The sequence below is a fragment of the Condylura cristata genome, unplaced genomic scaffold (assembly GCF_000260355.1).
Source record: "Condylura cristata isolate star-nosed mole 26May11 unplaced genomic scaffold, ConCri1.0 scaffold00011, whole genome shotgun sequence".
Taxonomy (NCBI): Eukaryota; Metazoa; Chordata; class Mammalia; order Eulipotyphla; family Talpidae; genus Condylura; species Condylura cristata.
In genome coordinates, this window is record NW_004567112.1 from 36,755,155 (window position 1) to 36,775,283 (window position 20,129).

The 20,129-nt window shown below is 35.1% G+C and overlaps 1 protein-coding gene across 5 annotated transcripts in view; it reads right to left on the reverse strand.

Moving 5' to 3' along the window:
- Positions 1 to 20,043, reverse strand: part of FAM149B1 (family with sequence similarity 149, member B1) — a 31,892-nt gene extending 11,849 nt beyond the window's left edge. For 3 of the 5 annotated variants that reach the window (XM_012723771.1, XM_012723770.1, XM_012723772.1), the window contains exons 1-8: positions 19,868 to 20,043; positions 17,057 to 17,104; positions 16,876 to 16,980; positions 15,051 to 15,180; positions 9,834 to 9,976; positions 9,007 to 9,123; positions 7,251 to 7,418; positions 1,866 to 2,053 (exon numbers count right to left, since the gene is read on the reverse strand). In XM_012723771.1, coding sequence (XP_012579225.1) covers positions 1,866 to 2,053; positions 7,251 to 7,418; positions 9,007 to 9,123; positions 9,834 to 9,976; positions 15,051 to 15,180; positions 16,876 to 16,980; positions 17,057 to 17,104; positions 19,868 to 19,914 — 946 coding nt within the window. In that variant the 5' untranslated portion in view covers positions 19,915 to 20,043. Of the gene's footprint in view, positions 1 to 1,865; positions 2,054 to 7,250; positions 7,419 to 9,006; positions 9,124 to 9,833; positions 9,977 to 15,050; positions 15,181 to 16,875; positions 16,981 to 17,056; positions 17,105 to 19,572; positions 19,582 to 19,867 lie in introns of those variants that run through there. The other 2 variants (XM_004680776.2, XM_012723773.1) reach the window with 2 other exon arrangements.
- Between the last annotated feature and the right edge of the window lie 86 nt (positions 20,044 to 20,129).

Consider the following 20,129-nt stretch of genomic DNA (forward strand, 5'->3'; position numbering starts at 1 on the left):
CTACCCAAAAGACACAAAAACACTGATTGAAAAAGATACTTGTACCCCCATGTTTATTGCTGCTTTAGTCACAATTGGAAAGACATGGAAACAGCCCCCAAAAAATGGATGGCTGGATTAAAAAGATGTGTACATATACACAATGGAATATTACTCAGCAACCAAAAAAAAGAAACACATGTCTTTTGCAGCAACATTTTTTTTTTACTGAAAAAATTGAGTCATAAAATATATAATTTAAAAACTGAGCAAACTTTATCCTACAATAATAGCCATAGGTTTCCATAGGATGGAACTTAGTGAGATAAGCCAGAAAGAAAAGGAAAAATACTGGATGGTTTCTCTCATAGCAGGAATATAACAGAACAGACAAGAAAATAATAATAATGATGAACAGCTATATACCAGAGACATCTTATAGGGGTGGGACGGGGAATGGGATCAAAAACAGTGGGGGGGGGAGGGAAATGCACTAGACTATGGTGATGGCACAAGGGTGATTTGGTGATGTGAAGCCCACAAGGATTACAACTGGGATGAAAAAATGCACAAAAATATGTAAAAATAAACTATTATAAAATTTAAAAAAAAAAGCCAAATCTCAAAAGGATCTATTTACCAAAAAAAAAAAAATGATGTCCCCCATTATTCCTACTTCTTGATGTTCATGCCTTTGTGTAGTTCCCTCCTTTTGATTGTGGGTAGGACCTGTGATTTACTTCAGACCAACATATGATTGTAAAAGTGATGAAATATCACTTCATTGTTACATTGTTATATCAGCTTCTGTCTTGCTAGTAGAATAGCTCTCAATCATTCTTGCTGGCTTTGAAAAATAAAGTTGTTAGGACTTGCACAGCCAGAGGAACTGGATCCTTCCAAGAATACACAAAAGAATTGAATCCTTCCTCTATACGTAGAGCCCATCCCTGGCCAGTACCTTCTATTGCGGCCTCATAAAAAACTGCAGAGAGATCTAGTTTATTCCTGGAATTCTGACTCACAGATTTGTAAAATAATAAATGGGTCATTTAAAGCTGATAAGCTTGTGATATTTTGGGGTACAGCATAAAAAAGTCAATGCCAATAATTCTTTAAAAATCACATATACAAGTAAACATATAATCCAATCATTTCATTCTTAGAAATTTAAGAGGAAAGGATATGTCTCAAAAAAAACTTTCATATGCTAGTATGCATAACAGCTTTCCATGTAACAGTACAAGCTAAAAATCTGAATGTCCATCAAAGATGTATGGATAAATACATTGTAGCACAATGGAATACTACGTGGCAATTAAAAGGAGTAAATTATTAACACTATCAGTGGCAGACAAACTCAAAATCACACTGCATGAAAGAAACTGGTGAAAAGTAAATATGATTGCATTTATATGAAATTCCACAATGTGAAGAAAACATCACCTTTTGTGGATAGTGGATTAGACAAAGGCAGGATTACAAAGGTCATGAACTATTGGGGGGGGTGTGATGAATATTTCCACTATATTGATCTGTCATGCTTATGTGTATATATAGGTCGAGTCTGTCAAATTGTCCCTTTAAATATATATGGTTTATTAAATATCAATTATTTTAAAATAAAAGTTAATATATTTGCCACTTGCATGTGGTTTCCTCACAATTGATTATATTCAAAGGAAAGTATAATCTGTGCCTAATCAAAAAGACTAGGCCTTGTTATTTGTCCACATATTTTCAAATATTTTCTTAATGTTAGTTTCTATGAGAAATACAAACAATAAACCACACCATTTTTGTACCAATGACACTTAAAATCAAATAGACTGATTAGAGTTTGAAATTCATGATTTTTAAAATACTTTTTTCACAAAGATCCTTACCAGAAGCAAATCCCTCCCAGTGATTACGTGTCAGCTGCTCCATACAGCCCAGAACCTTGCTCCACACATCATCAAATACATAAGCAAGGACATCCTCTTTCATGCAGTGAAATGGAGCAATTGGAGGGTACCCTAATTTCTGTTTCTCTGTGGCTGCTTCTGATTTCATCCCATGAAACCCTTCTTCCCTGTAACAGAAGCATGAAGGGAAAGACTTCTGGTTATTCTTACTGTTTGCCATTGTCCCTATGCTGCTGCTTTTTTTTTTTTTTTTTTTGAAGATTTATTTATTTGTACATACAGAACTCGGGTACAGGCCAGAGGCTCAGGGGTGGCGAGAGATTTCACCAGAGACAGTGGGGAGCAGAACAGGCAGATCGATGAAGTACACTGCTGAGGGAAGCAACGGGCGGGTCAGGAGAGGTCTGCCACGCCATGTGGTCACCTCCGGGGCAGGCTGGACTCGAACTCATGCGGAAGTGGCTTTAGCTTCTCAGTGCTGTGCTTTATTAACCCGCTGCGCCACAAGGGAGGGCTGTCCCTATGCTCCTTATATTGTGATTTGTACCCATCCCCTGTGCCAAGTATATTACTGATAGTATGTGTATGAAGTTCCTTTGTGAACTAGGGGGGTTATCAATAGAGACTCTGGTTTTCCCTTTTTATTTACACTCCACCTTTCTGTGAAAGAGTGGAACAAGAAAAAACTGAGAATCACTGTACTTTCTTTTAGCTTTAAACTGATCAACAATGTCAGTTAAGCAGCAAGCTATATAAATTAAGCCTACAGAATGTATATAAATTAAGCATATAGAAATAATCTTTGTTGTAACTTGGTAACACTTGGAGTAATGATGTGGTATTTAATGATAATGTAATTGTGATTATGATCTATAATTATTTGTGGCAATTTTTCATTAGGGAAACATTCCACAGATATTATTAAAATTAGTATACTTAGCAGAATAAACATCTGGTATTTGACTAGAAAGGAAAAGAACTGAAAAGCAGAGAAAACTACTCTTGAGGCTCTTCTGAGACCCTCTTTCTGTATCCCAGAAACTCCTCTTCTCTGGTAGAATACCAGAGGAGTGAGAGGAATTCAGGGAAATCTAGCTGATATGCGAAATTAAGACAGCAAATTTTGGATCTGGTTTGGAGAAATAAACTCAGGTCTGTACAGTGAAAGTTATCCCCAAGAGCAAGAGATCCCAAGAATTAAACAGGAAGCTGTAGCCAGCAAAGGATTCTAATAGGATCATGTAAGCAGCCAGACTATTCACTTCTCCCTTTGTAAGGAAGTGCTGGTTTGGCATTAAGTGGGGAAGCAGGCTGATTAGAATAACATGTATTTAAATTTCTCTTTAGAGGAGAAAAAAACACAGTCCTATATAATTTACATGACTGATTTATGAGTCATGATTCATATGATAAAAAAATAAAAATTCTACTGAGGGAAATGTATGGATGTAGTGAAAAACAATACATCCCTGTACCGCAGGCAACATTTCATTGTTCAACATTACATTTCATTCAAACTTTATACATAGTTCCATACAAGTAGTTACATACTGTGCCACACCTTGCTTTTTATATTCAATAGCATCTAGAGGCCCTTGATTCTTTACATACATATAAATCTCTCTTCAAAACAAAGCAAAAAACAGCTGCAAAAGAGCCCATAGGATATGCCATAATATAACCTTGCATATAGAACTTTGCCTACATAGGTTTTATAACTGTAGAATAAATTCCTACAGTTACTGAATCAAAAGTTACAACTAATTTGAAGATACTGTTCATTTTCTTTTTCCCACTAAAGGAATTACCAAACTTCATCTTTTTTAACAGTTTGTCAGATAAAATAGTATATATCATTACAGTTTTTTTTAAGATTTTATTCATATATAAAAAACTGGTATAGGCCAGAGGTGGGGAGGCGCAGGAGGAAGTAAGAGGATTCACCAGACAGATTGGGGAGCAGGACAGGTGGATTTACTGAAATACACTGCTAAGGGGAGTAGCAGAGGAAACAGGAAAAGTCTGTGTGTCTGAGCACCCTGTGTGGGTTAGCAGCCATGTAGGTGATCAAACTCAGGCAGCAGAGATGATAGTGCTGAGACTTAACCTCTAGGCCACCAAAAAGCCCCTCTTGTTAGTTTTTTTTTTTTTAAGATTTATTTGTGCATACAGAATTGGGGTACAGGCCAGAGATGCAGGGGCGGTGAGGGGATTCACCAGAGGTAGAGCGGGGAGCAGAACAGGCCGACTGTTGAAGTACACTGCTGCGGGGGCAGTGGGCAGGTCAGGAGAGTTCTGCTGCACCATGTAGCTCACCTCCTGTGTGGGGATCAAACTCATGGCTGCAGCTAGCTTGCAGTGTTGGGACCTAACCCGTTACACCAGCAGGGAGGGCCCTCTCCTTAACAGTATTAATTTGCATCCTACTCGTGAATGAGATTCAATTTCATTTCATACATTTAAAAACCATTTAATTTTTTATGAACTATCATTGTCTCTGCTTGTTTTGGCCTTAGCCTCTCCCTTATTTTTTGATGTACATACTAAGAAAATTAACTCCTTGTTATGTATAAACTGCAAATATTTTTGCAAGTTTGTTATCTGTCTTGACAAATGAGTAATTCCTAATAGAAATTTTACTTATAAGAATTTTTTTAAAGTTATATTTATTTATACATATAAGAACTGGGGAGCAAGTCAGAAGTGCAGGATGTGAGAGGATTCACCAGAGATAAAGTAGAGAGCAGAACAGGCAGATGTACTGAAATACACTGCTGAGGGGAGCAGAGTAAGACAGGAATGGTCTGCTGCACCATGTGGGTAGCCTCCTGGCCATTGCTTGTACTGCAGTGGCTGCAGATAGTTTCACTGTTCTGGACTTAACCCCTTTGGCCACGTGGGAGGCCCATCATAAGAATTTTTTTAATTTTATATTTTGTATTGTGGTTGGAAAAACCTTCCCTAGTCACATTTTTTTTTTTAAAGATTTATTTATTTGTTCATACAGAACGGGGGTACAGGCCAGAGGCTCAGGGGCGGTGAGAGGCTTCACCAGAGACAGAGTGGGGAGCAGAACAGGCAGATCAACAAAGTACACTGCTGAGGGGAGCAGCGGGCGGGTCAGGAGAGGTCTGCCGCGCCATGTGGTCACCTCCGGGGCAGGCGGGAATCGAACTCATGCAGAAGCGGCTTTAGATTCTCAGTGCTGTGCTTTAACCCGCTGCGCCACCAGGGAGGGCCCCCTAGTCACATTTTTTAAAAATCTTACTTTATTCTAAGCTTATGATTTTGTTTGTCACATTTCAGTTTTTATATGTGTGAGATTTATTTTTATGGAAAGAAGCTAAGAACTTTATTTTATCCCAGAGTTTCCATTTTGAACCAAAATCATATGCTGAAATTATATATATTAATTTCCAGGAAATGTTTTGATTTATTCTGGACTTTCAATCTTTTCATTCAGAAATATTTTAGTGGTCAGCTATTCTGTCATTATAAGCTAATCTCAATGTTATTTCTAAGAGAAGGCTGCCTTTCTAAAATTTTTTCCTGTGTTGCCTGAAAATTTATCCAGATCTCCTATCATCTTAAATTAGTTAAATCACTTTATTTTTTATAAATTAAAGCCAAAAAAGAACTTTGATTTCATAAATGAGAAAGTAGAGTCAAGTCTGACCTTCCACAAAGGTCAGAAGAAGTAAAAGGTAACGAGGTAATTTCTGGAAAACCAAAAGAACTTAAGGTTGTCTTATAACAGTTAGCTAGCTCAGTGGTGTTAAATTTGGAAATCAGGGACATGCAAACCAAAATTATAATGAGCTATTACCTCACACCTGTGAGAATGACCAATATCAAAAATGTAGAAGGAAGTGTTAGTGAAAAGGCATGGAGATAAAAGTAACCCTTTTACACTGTTGGTGGGAATGTAGGCTGGTCTAGCTCTATGGGAAACAGTCTGAAGATATCTCAAATTAAAAACAGGTCTACCATGTGGTCCAGCAATTCTACTAGGAATGCCCCCTGAAAAATGCATATATATTATTTTAAAGGATTATGTCCTTTTATGTTCATTAGCATTATTTATAATAGCTAAGTAATGGAAATAACTCAAGTGCCCAATAACAGATGAGTGAATTAAGAAGAGTGTGGGAATACTACACTAGGTAATATACTAGGGAATACTACTTAGCTGTAAAAAAGATGAAATTTTGCCATTTGCAACAACATGGAGGGACCTGGAGGGGATTATGCTAAGTAAGAAAAAAAAAATAATAATTTTACTCATATAAAGAAACAAAGTCAACAAACAGATAAAATTAAATCACAACAAACACTTGAAATCTGATTCTAGAACTGAGGCTACCAGAGGGCGAGGCTGGGAATTAGAAAGCAAATGGGACCAAAGCTCAGTGAACAATAGTGGAAATTATTAGTCATGGTGGTAGACATGATGTGGTAATATACATATTAAGCTAAATCATATATAACGCTTTAAACCAATGCTACTTCAATAAGAAATAATAAAAAGAAGAAATCTGTAATATTTAGCTGATTCTTGGAATGTTTCTACTGAGTATGTAAGTAAGCAAGGCTCAGAAAGAAATATATTGGGAAGAAAATTCCAGAATCATGTGACACAATAGTAACCAGCCCTACCTAAAGCTTCAAAGCTAAAAATTCTCATTTTCAGATGAGCTGATGTCACTAGCAATTCTGGAACTAATAATAAAGGCTTACAGGAATAACTTCTGAAAAGTAGCATTGGATAGTGAAGAGAGCATTGGACTTAGAATCATATGAATAAAATTTTAGTTTTAGCTTTATCTTAGAAAAACCATTTAAACATTCTGATTCTTACCTTCCCTGTAAAGAAGGTAACTAATATCTATGTCATGGGATTGTTTCCCAATTACAATAAGAATAGATAAAAATCAGCATTGTTAATTATAAAGTCTGTGTCAAATATATTTTTCATAAAACTATATCATTTCAAAAGGGATTTTTGCAGTGAAGTACACAGCTCTTTAATGGATCTTTTAAAAAGTTTCAGTTTCTATGAGTTACTAATAATAATTTATAAAGGGTAAAATAAAGTTATGTGGAGAAAAAAAATAACTAATTAAAAATGTCTAACCTGAGAAAGAGGCAAATGGAATGTACAAGAAGAAAATACACAAGTACCTGGAAACAATAGGAATTTATACCAACTAAGAATATGAACTCTGGACACCAGAAAAGTAACAAAATAAATTACATAAGCTGACAAATATCTAAGTATAGGTAATATTGATAATATATTTTAGGGAAAAATAGATGTTAATAGATGAATGAAAAGCTTAAGAGCTTAAACGATGTAATACTTACATATCTGTGCGGTCAAATGCTAGGTATTCCTCTATTATTCCTTCAGAAAAGATTACACAGTCTTCCTCTCTATTTTCTGGAGAACACAAGCTAGGGGATTTGGCAATGGAAGATTCTTTATGAACATAACAAGATGAAAAATGTAACTTCTTACCCCTGATACCGAATCTGGGGTGGGGGGGAGAAAAAAGCAACTATTAATTATATACAACCTAATTCTCCTAATAGCACAGCCACATGAATTTTGGCTCAGCTGTCCTGGTGATACTTTCTTCATTTATTCTAAGCTTTCTTAAAACAGGAAGAAAAATATTAGCCATAGAACTCAGCTTAGGTGTACTGCTTAGATGTGAATATATGCTGACTATTTCATTTCAGATGTTTGTTTTAGAGAAAGCAAGGTAAATCTGAACACTAGAAAATAAAAATTGCTCCCAATTTAACCAAATATTAAGTATAACTGTGTATATTTTGTTTTAGTTTTTATGCTGTTTTGTGCCGTGTTGTTTACTGTATCATTTTTCCTCCAAAAATTCATCAAAAATAGGAAGTGGAATAAATATCTTTAGTACATCCAAGGCGTGAAAGAAAGGCTTTGGGAGAATTAGTGAATAAGGAGAGAATTACAGAAGATAAATATAGAGATGTAGGCAGAAGGCAGCATGTGATATGATCGCTTAAATTTAGTGAGTTTTTTTTGTTTTAAAAAGATTTATTTTTGCATACAGAACTGGGGTACAGGCCAGAAGTGTGGGGGGCGAGAGGATTCACCAGAGACAGATGGGGAGCAGAACAGACAAATGTACTGAAATACACTGCTGAGGGGAGCAGTGGGTGAGTCAGGAGAGGTCTGCCACCACACCATGTGGGTCATCCCCTGGTTGGGAATTGAATTGGTGTGCATTGACTGCGATAGCTTCATAGTGATGCACTTTAACCAACAGTGCCACCAGGGAGGGCCCTAGTGAGAAGTAGTAAAGATTTTTAAGTGGGAGACAGGATCAACTCAGAATTTTAAAAGGAAATAGCGAGACTGTATTGGATGGAGGCAAGAAAGAATACAATTTGAAGTTTGTCTTAGTCTCAGTTTTTGATACACCTTGTTTTATGGCAAATTTGTTAAACAACAAAAACAACAATGAATTCACATATACCATACCACTTATTATAAAACATGGTAAACAGCAGCAGCAGCATCACCAACTTACATGCCCTTGCTCTGTAAGTTTGAGCTCAATTACTGTTAGCCTCTCAAAAGAATAAGGTCTATAAATTTCAGTTGAAACCATGTCTTAGAGGAGAAAAATTTAAAGATCAGTCTGTAATAGCAGTTTAATTTCTATGCAGGTATTAAGTTGTAATTATTATTACATGTTTAAGAAAAATTACTTTTCAAATTTTTAAAAAAAGATTTTAAAGTCTCTTTCTTAGACCTCAAAATTCTTTAAATCAGTCTATTTACACATTTATTCCAAGAGGGAAGTGTCTGTATTTATAGATATATGTAAACACAGATGCAGACATATATAATGACCTGAATAGCAAAACATCCCTACGTGTAGGGGATATCTTGCTTTTTGGAAAAAAGAAACCTATTTAACATAATCCTAATATACACAAAGATAATGGTCAGTCTTATAAAATAGCTGTGCTTTACTAAATGCAAAAAATGAAAGAAGTATTTTAGTCCCTTAATATAAGTGGAAGAACACACTATATATAGGAAACACAAATACTTACATATTAAAATACTTACATAGTAGAATCTCTTTCTTGAGATAATACTGCTTCATGTGAAGCTAAAACAGCAGAAGGGGACATAGGATACAGTTCGTAACCTTCACTTGGAGTGATTATCTGCCTACCCAGAATCCTTCAAAATAAACAACATAAAAGAGATAATTAAGGATCTTCAACTGGCATACATACAAAATCTAGAAATTTTTGGAACAAGTTTGATGATTCTACATGGAAATCCAGTAACAGTCTGATGCTGATTAAAATTATTCTTGAGGACTTCCCTGGTGGTACAAGGAGTTAAACACAGCACTAGAAGTTATCCACAGCTACTGCAGCACAAGTTCAACCCCTGGTGAGGGAGAGGGAGGTGACCACATGGCACCAGGAGGTGCCTAGTGCTCCTCTCAGCACTCTATTTCAGCAGATCTACCTGTTCTGTTCCCCACACTTTTCTTTGGTGAATCCCCTCACCTCTGGCCTGTACCTCAGTTCTTGTATGCATTAATAAGTAAAGTTCTTTTAAAAAAGATTGATTCCTGAGAGAAAATATGAATCCAGAGCTCTATCAGAGGTTTGTGTTTCCCATTGAAGGAAGATAGAAAAGATAGTTATAAACCCTATCACTTCCCTCTAAAAGCCCTAGAAAACTAAGCAAATATTTGTAAACCAAAACCCCCAAAAAGGGTCTTTGGACAGCACCAGATCACAACTACTGGTACAGAAATTGTTTTACTCACTTAGTATGACATATTAGTTGTCATGGAAGCACCAAGAAACTTCCATCAACGTGGTTCAAATTTTACTGTCTGCCATGAATACAAGTGAGCTGTAGAGATTTAGTACCTGAGGTGAGGAAAGCTATGTTTCCATTGTTGGCACTCTTCTTGTAGATTCTTAGTATATACACTCAACTTCTGTTCATACAAGAGCTCATCGATGGCTGTGAACATTGCCTGTACTTTCTCAGTGGCATTTTGATCAAGTTCCTAGAAGAAAATATCCCTCGAAATATTTGAATGAGTTTAAATCAAAAAGTGTAAAATTTCACAACAATCAGATTGCTTTGTTTTCAATATTTAGTCCATTTGAAATACTGAATTTCCATGAAAGAAAAGTTAAAAAAGTTTTCAGATATAAGAATATTCTGACTTTTTCTCTATTCCTATTTAAAGAATATGTATAAATATTTACATGTGTAAAGTAACATGTTCATCATAAAAATACTGGAGTCTTTTTTAAAATTCAGAAAAACATGAAGAAAAAATTATCAATAATTTCACCATCAATAGATAATAATTGTTAATTTTAGTATAGTTGTTTGGTTCCAGTATTATTATTGCTTAAGGTAATCAGTTCTATATCTTTAAATATTATTGGGTGGTCTGCATTAATCACTGAATAACTTTATACCTGTCTTCTGTCATCAATCTTTTAGCAGTAGATAAATCTGATCTTATCTTATATGATTCTCAGCTTATCCTCTACTTTCTCTGTCCTTACATTCATCTATATACTCTTTATATAGTGAAGTAAGACTTTTCATTTTGGTGAAATCTGTTATGCTTTCCTGTTGAGTATTTATCTACTTAATTTCTACTCATGTCAGCTTTCTTTTGCTACTCATTTCCCTATTATAACCTTCCCCATTCCTTTATTTTCAACACTGGAGTATCATTCTGTGTTTGGCCTGTTTCTTTAAATAGCATGTAGCTAGATTTTAAAAATCCAACTTCAGAATCTTTGTTCTTTTTTAACAGGCATATCGTATCTACTTAAAATGCAATACTTGAACTTTTTTCCACTTATTTTGTAGTATCCTTTTACCCTTCTTTTTGTTGCAGTTTTCATTTTCTTAACTTTTTGTTGTTATTCCTTCTATCAGTTTGTAGATTATTCATTATGTTTATATTCTATTCATGGTTTTACTTAAACTTTTAAAATCCATTAATACCCTTACTTTTCTAACAAAATCTAAGTTTTTTCAGGATAATCTGTCCTCCACTAAAACAAAGGGCAAAGATCATTTCACACATACATATTAAGTAAAGCTATATGTACAAAACAAATACTGAGTAAAAGTGCCAATTATATCCCTATTTTTAAAAAATGAAAAAAGATAAAAAGGCAAACAAAGATTAGATATGTTGTGAGGCTATAAAACTGGGTGAGTCAGAAGAGGGAATATAAAGATTAATCACATTTTCTGGGTGATGCAAGTAATAGTGAATGTTTATTAAATAAAATATCCTCAACTGAGAAGATCACAAAGGTAGTTTTACTAATTGACCAATCTCTGCTAGGTCTTTCAGACATAGTGTCATATACTTTTAAAACAGGAGTTAAAAACTTATGATTTCGCTTGCATACTCTTACCATTGCTTTTCAAACTTTAGAATCATTAGTGGATTATGAACTGTTATAAAATAATACCCCCAAAATATAAAACCATAACAGAATATAAAAAATAGTGATCATTCATATAAAGGTTATTAGTTTATGTAACTTTATCCTGTTTTATATATATACACTGGATCACAGATATTTGGAAATTAACTAAATTTAAGTGTGAATTACAGTTGAAAAGTTTGAAAGCTTCTGATCTATTCAGTTCATGTACATCTTTCTAAACTCTTCTTCTTCCAGTTTACAACAGTAGTGTAGTGACCAGTCCAGAAAATGATTTGAAAATGCTGTTTTTGTAAAAAAAAAAAACTTGTGCTACTTATATTCTTCCATAGAACTTTCTGTGAGTTGTTTGATTCAGTTTCATTAACAGTTTTACCATTTAGATTTTTGAGTACTTTATCCATTTCAAAGTTACAGAATTTATTGGCTTAAACTTGTCAAATTAGTATTTGTATGTCTGCAGGATTTATAATGTGACTTTTTCAATTCTGATGTTTGTGATTTGTGTTTTCTTGAATCCTATCTCCAGATGGTTCATTATTCATCATGTCAAACAAACAGCTCTGGTTTATTTTCTCTTTCATTTGTCTATTTTCTAATTCATTGATTTTCCTCTACTTCCAGAGAGATGCATTTTTAAAAAATGTTAAGAATATAAAACAATATAAAAAGTTAAACCTTTATGGGTGTGATTTTTTCCCCTCTTATTTCTTTTATTCTTGAACCCTGGCATTTTAAAGTAGAAATTTAGGATATTTATTTTAAACCTTCCTCCTTTTCTTAAATAGGTATGTTAACCTATAAAGTATCTTACAAGTACTACTTTACCTGTTTCCACAAATTTTGGTATTTTCTTGTTATTACATAGCTTAAAATATCCTCCAATTTTCATTGTCATCTAATACTTAGAAGGGTGTTAATTTCCAAATATTTGAGGTATTCTAGGTATCTGTTAACTTATTTTTATTGTGGTCAAAGAACATACTCCAGAAGATTTAATGTTTTGAACACTATTGAGACATTTTATGGTCCACCATACAGCCTGTCTTTGTAAACATTCCATATAAACTTAGAGAAAAATATGTGCTGTTTTTGTTCAGTACAGCATCAGATCTTAAACATTTTTACTGATTTTCTAGTTGTTCTATTAATTACAATAATTTTAGAATTACTAATTCCTTTATTTTTAACAGTTTTTCTTCATACATTATGGAACTCTATTAGGTGTGTACTGTTTTGAATTGTTTTGTCATCTTGGTGAACAGTTAACAGACTAAATTGGCTTCTCCTGTTATGTTAATATAAAGAATGCAAATCAAAACTACAGTGAAGTATCACCTCTCACTGTGAGGATGCCCATATCAAAAAGATTGAAATGTTGGGAAGGATGTGGAGAAAAAGGAACACCCACCCATTGTTGGAAATGTAACCTGGTGGTGTTTCAACGGGGATTATTTAAAAACATAAAACTGTTACTATCTTATGAGTTTTGTGACACAGTAAAACCACCACTAGGTTATGAAAACACCAATACAAGAAGTTTTATGCACTAATATGTTCATAGAAGTATTATTCACAGATAGCCAAGTCATGGAACCAGTCTAAAAGCTGATTAAGAAATTGTGGAATATATACTAGGTGGAATGCTACTAAGCACATTTAATTAATTCCCTTGGAATAACATTTAACTTTTCACCATGGCCATATACAAGGCCTTATATGAGCTAGTCCTACCTACTTCTCTGACCTCATTTGTAGTTTTCGCTCCCTGGTTCAATATCCTCCAACCACTGTGACCTTTTTACAGTTTCAAGAATACCCTAAAAATTTTCCCTTGGGTCCTCCCTGGTGGTGCAGCGGGTTAAGGCACTGCACTGAGGGGCTGGAGCCACTTTCGCATGAGTTCGATTCCCGCCTGCCCCGGAGGTGACCACATGGCGTGGCGGACCTTTCCTGGCCCGCCCGCTGCTTCCCTCAGCAGTGTGCTTTGTGGTTCTGCCTGTTCTGCTCCCCACTCTGTCTCTGGTGAGGCCTCTCGCGCCCCTGAGCCTCTGGCCTGTACCCCAGTTCTGTATGTACAAATAAGTCTTTAAAAAAAATTTTTTTCCCTTGGAAATTTGAAACTCTTATTTTCAAGTTTTGCATATACTGCTGGTTACCTGTCTAGAAAGTTCTTTTTCTCAGTCCTCAAGTTAACTCTTCAGTCTTTAAGTCTTACACCTATCCTATCCTGTCTGATGACATTATCTAAACTGTATTTTTACCAAAGTGGATCCAAAGCACTTATCACCTTTTGAAGTTATTTTATTTGCTTTTGTCAATCTCTTCATTAGACTATTGAATCATGTAAGTCTCACTCACTCTATATTCCCAAGTACAGTGTCTCAACAACAAAGGTGTTCAATAGTATCTGTGGAATGAAGAAAAACTGAAAAGCAAAGTATCAGATAATGAGGGAAAGTTCCAGTCTTGCTAAAATATATTAAGGAACAACTAATCTACAGCTATTCAAATCAACAGGTAGGGAAGTAGTAAAAGAAAATGTCTATATGAAACTATGGTGAATGAAAAAGTATACTGCAACAGTAAAGGATTATAGGTGCTTTGGTTGTGGGTGTGTGTGATGACATATTTAAGAGAACTCAGCCTATTGCCCTCAATCACATACAGTGTTGTAAAGCATTAACACAAATAAAGAAAATTAAAAAAAGAAAAAGTAGACCATAAAATAGGATGAACATGTATTATACAACTGTGTGTGTTTGTGTATGTGTATATGCCTCCAAATAAAAATGACTGGAAAAATTCCTGGTGAGAATAACAGGCTTTAACAATTGCTGGATTTGTTTTTATAAAGAATGAGTGTAGTAAATAAAGACATCATTTTGGAAAAGTATCTACAAAATAACAATAAGTGAAAAAAAATACAGCATAAAATTGTATGTACTTCATGGTTATAGTTAGGCCAAATTAAACAAACTGGAAGGAGACACAGAAATAAAAGTACCTGTTCTATCAAGGTATAAACATACACAAAGTTTGTCTTTAAAATTTTTGTTCAATATTTGGTTTTAAAAGTAGTAATTTATAATGGGAGATAGCAAAAATTAATGAATGGATTTTATTATCTCATCACTTAAGTAATAACGACCAGTATTTTGGGTCAATATCTTTAGTTCTTTTTTCTAAAATATGTATAAGCAAAAACAGATGTAAAACAAAACTAGATTCTATACTAGACATTAATTTTACATACTATTTTAACCCATTTTAAAAAATTGAACAATATAAACATTTTCCCAGCTTATATTCATTTAGTAATAAACTTTCAAAAACATTTTGAACAAGATAACATTAGTGGTGGAGAGATTTAATGGACTGAGCTCAGTAGAAGGAATTGATACCAAATTCTAACCTGTAACTACATTAATACTAAGCTCTAGGGATCAACTACTATATCCATAAAACAAAGCACATATTGACAGAGGGTAAACTGATGATTCTTTACGAGTATTATAAAGTGTATTTAAGTTATTAAAATGTAAAGAACAATGCAGTAGAGTGAAGAAATAAAATATACTGACAAAACTGTCAAATCCTAATTCCCAGAATAGACTCCCTTGCATTCCATCAGAACAATAACAAACAACTCACACCATATCCCCAGGAGAAGTCCGAGCTTCCCTCAGTAGAGATCCCTGTGCCTGTATAACTTGGAAAAGCAGATCTTGAATTCCCAGTGTCAGCTGATGTAAAAGGTGATTCTTGAGTGATGTCAGACTCACTAAATGCACAATTTGGAAGAAAAGAAAACAGAACAACTTGGTATTAAATCTCTGAAGCTCTTAAGTCCTAGCAGTTTACCAATTGATAAGCAAATGAAAAGCTTGAAATTTATGCATCATGGAGAAAGCCCGCTGAATTGATGGTTGTCATTTAAAATGCTAGTAGTAGTTTACAAGGAATACTTTAATATCACCTATAATATATATATTTGACAAAGGTATTTCAGAAACATTAACATAGTATACAAAATTGTATGGCACTTTTACAATTTATCAACTACTTTTACAAATATTAGTACCATTTTATCCTCACAACAACCTGGTGATATAGAACTAAACCCCTTTTTACTGAAAAAGAATGAGGTTTAGCTCTAGCTTTTGAAAGTAGGTTTTATGACTCATTTTTCTATCATACCACATTTCTCAGAATCCTCTTCAAAATTAGTCTCTTCTGTTCTAAATCTTAAAATAATGCTACAGCTAATTTTACCCAGTATTTATTTATTTATTTTAAATAATAGTTTATTTTTACATCATTTTGTGCATTTTTCCATCTCAGTTGTAATCCCCGTGGGCTTCCCATCACCAAATCACCCTTGTGCCCATCACCATAGTCCAGTGCGTTTCCTTCCCTCCACTGTTTTTGATCCCATTCCTCACTCCACCCCCATAAAATGTCTCTGGTATACAACTGTTCATTATTATTATTATTTTCTCGCCTGGTCCGTTATAATCCTGCTATAAGTGAAACTATCTGGTATTTTCCCTTTTCTTTCTGGCTTATTTCACTAAGCATGATCTTTTCCAGCTCCATCCATGTTGCTGCAAAAGACATGTGTTTATTTTTTTTGGTTGCTGAGTAATACTCCATTGTGTATATGTGCCATGTGCCACATCTTTTTTTTTTTTAAAGATTTATTTATTTGTACATACAGAACTGGGGTACATGCCAGAAGCTTAGGGGCGGCGAGAGGCTTCACCAGAGACAGAGTGGGGAACAGAACAGGCAGATCGACGAAGTACACTGCTGAGGGGAGCAGCGGGTGGGTCAGGAGAGGTCTGCCATGCCATGTGGTCACCTCCAGGGCAGGTGGGAATCGAACTCATGCGGAAGCGGCTTTAGATTCTCAGTGCTGTGCTTTAACCCGCTGCGCCACCAGGGAGGGCCGTGTGCCACATCTTTTTAATCCAGTCATCTACTTTTGGACATCTGGGCTGTTTCCCCATCTTTCCAATTGTAAATAAAGCAGCAATAAACATGGAGATGCAGGTATCTTTTTTGAATCAGTGTTTTTGTGTCTTTTGGGTAGACACCCAGGAGTGGGATTGCTGTTACCCAGTATTTATTATTATACCCAGCATCGTACCTAGTTTCATATATTTTATCTCATTAATAGTCACTTCATCCTTTAAGAGATACTATTACCAGGAAAGAAAGTTGTCCAATATTACCAAGCTAAAAAGCGGCAGAACTGGAACTAAAAATTAGATCTGTTTTGCTGCTCCTCTTAAGTAACTAATAATATTACCTTTCAAAAGAGTTCAAAAAGCATAGTTTTCTTTTCATTAGCTGTTCTACAGTAAGTCAAATGAAAACAATATAAAAATTTTTACTTTATTTCAGTCCTGTTAAACAAAGCAAGACTTTGCCATTGTTAAGTGTAGTAACAAGTAAATACATTACATATTACTACCTTTGGGAAGTTGTGTCTTTTTCATGGCTGTCATTGGTAGAGGAAATTTCATCCAGCTGCTCTGGAAGGGGATGATGATTAAGAGCATGTTTTGTTATTCCTTTCCTGTGAAAGAGTAAAAGAAAGTTATAGTTTCTATAAAGAAAAAATGTATACTTTTCAAAAAGTACAAGTTATTTACTTTTTGCTGCTCTGGAGCTGTAATATCCAATGTGGTAGCCACTGGTTGCTAGCAGTTAAAATGTTTAGTCTGGTTAGTTGGAAATGAGATGCACTTTATGTGCAAAACACACAGAATATCAAAGCTGTACTATTAAAAAAGTATGAATGTAAAATGGTTTAGTGATCCTGAAATAGCTTCATGCTTGATAAATAAAGTTTAATAAATAAATTCATCCATTTACCATAAGACACAGCTTTTACACTCTTGTACATTGATCCCAAAGAAATGAAAACTTATGTTCACAAAAAAAATTTGTACATAAATGTTCACAGCACCTTTATAACTGGAAAAAACTGGAAACAAGTATAATGCCCCCAAAATGGGTAAATTGGAAACTGTGGTACATCCACACAACAAAATATGATTCAGCAAAGAAAAAGAGTGAATTTCTGATATATGGATTATTTTAAAGGGCATTTATAGAGGGATTAAGTAACCTACTTGAGGTCATTGTGTAGTAAATGTTGGAGGCGGGATTCATTTCTCAGAGCAAATGAATGATTAGAGATTTTAGTGAACTTAACATACTTGTATATAAATAAAGATAAATTTATTGGCCAGTCAGTCAGTGTTTATTCTCTACTTGATGGTGCTGGGTTTGTGCAGTTTTATCAGTATTTCTTTCATTCAGTGATCCTATTTGTCTTTAAGTAAGTGGCAGGTATCAGAAATGTGGATGCCAGCTAAGAAATATAAACTTGAAGATTTTTCAGTCTGGCAAGGAAATATGATTATGAAGTGACACATAGGTAATACCAAAAAAATACTAAATTTGATAGTTATACATAATAAATAAATAATAGTTATACATAATAAATTTGATAGTTGTAATTAAATACATAAGTACATAAGGAAATGTAATATCTAGAGCTATATTCTAAAGGATCTAGTTGTGAAATGATAGGGCCTCGGATTTTGCTTATTTAACAGATGAAGGAAACAGGCTAAAAAAAAGATAGTTGAAGAAAATACACTAAAATTTTAATATCTGTCAAATATGGGTATTGGATGATTATTATTCACTACACTATTTGAAATTCATCAATAAAAATGTTAAGCTGTTGAAATCATTTTATTCAAATTCTTTTCAGCATCTATCATATGGAGCTGTTGGGGAGAAAACTGAAGTAAGTTCTTCAAAGCAAACTATTATAATACCTAAAGTAAAATAACGTTTTTAATTTACTGTTATTAAGATGCATATACTGTTACCTTCGTTATTCACATCATACTGATTCCCCTAGAGAAGCAACTTTGGGAATGTTATCGTCAGGAAATGTCATGTAATAATAGTAAAAAGTAGCAGAACTGTACTGGGTCAATAATTTTCGCCCAGTAAGTGCCTATCAATAATTTCTTCCATAAAAGATTTTTACTATCAAAATGGCCAGAATAATTATAAAAACAGACCTTTAGTTAAGCCTTAATCACCTTATTGGGAAATGATTTTGCTCCTCCTAATTGCAAAGAAATTATCATACTTACTACTATGTAGGTACACTATTAGGAAAGAATAAACTTCTGAAAGGCAAGAAGAGATCATGGACTGATTTTTCTTTGTATGAAGTGACAAAGGAAGGTTACAGTCTTAATTCTGATAGAATTGAGGGGATAAAACCCAGAAAGAAACTGAAGTGACCAAAGTGACACATGTAATTGGTGACAGAATCGGAACTTTTGATATATTTAAGCAGATGTTGGAGTTTACTGTAAAAGAAGACACAAGAAAACTGTGTCAAGACCTGTGCCATCATTAAGGTAAGATTCTAGATAAGGTCTTAGTCAAAGATTGAGTAATTTGCTTAAAAGTCACATGATTAGAAAAAAGCATACGCAGAAACCCTGACATGACTAAAAACATTGTTATTGCCATGTATAGCTAACATGTAATAAGTGTATGGTTGCTAAAATTACATAACTTAGTGGAGGGGGGAGGGGAGAAAGTACTTGACATTAAAAAGTCCAAGCTCAAAACCTATTCTTTATATAGTCTTAAGATGTGTAACCTTTCTGATAAAATTTTATAAAGTGGAAGAAAATCATCCCATTTTACAGGGCTGTTACAAGGACCAAGATGTGAAAGTCTTTTTGAAAGTGTAAAACATTAATAAATGCACATTAGCATTACTTGCTTAGTTAGCCTTCATTAGGGGTAGAAATATGTTTAAAGTTTCAAATGCAAAAGTGACCCTCAAGGATTCTGATGCTTAATTGTCAGAGAATGTGTGTGCAATGGCTGTGACCACAGAATTCAGAATTAGATTGACGCCAGATTTGTAACTCAGCCCCACCACTTTCTGCCTAATCTTTGAAAAGGTATATAACCTTTAAAATATGTTTTCTTTTATCTGTAGAATGTGCAAAATAGTCCCCTCTTTTATCCTTGTTGATAGGATTAAGTGATCTAATGCATGTAAGCTTTTGCACGGCGCCAGGCACTAGATGCATTCAAGTTTATTGTATTACTCAATCACCTATTAACTTCTCAGTAGTCACTGGCCATTGACGGGGCATGAAGAACTGCGGAAACTAATGCCTTAAAAGACTATTCCCTGAGTTCAGGAATTGCAGCCCCAAAGAGCTTATGCTAGGATAGCACAGACGACACACCCTCAGCTAGAGGCAGCGTCCGGCAAAGGTGGGAAAAGAGAATTCTGAAGAAGAAAAAAATCCCCCGCCCTTGGGAAGGCAAGGGGAGCCCCCAGAGTGCCCGGCGGCCCGCCTCGGCCTCCCTTGGTCCTGGCTGTGGGGGCTGAGCAGTCCACTCACAGCTCTGAGGTCTGTGGCACCGCCTTCCGAGTATATCTGGAAATCATCCTCTTCCTCCTCAGCCGCGGCCCGGGTGGACACGCCAGGGCCGGGGCCTCCGGGCCTGGCCCTCCAGCTGGCTCCGGCCCGGCCCCCTCCCGCCACCTTCTGGCCCCGTCACGCCCCGTCTCCTAGACCCCCACCCACCACCTCCCCAGGGTCCCCACCACTCCAGTCCTAAAGTCCCAGAGGGAGCGGAAGTGGCGAAAAGATCGGGCCCACG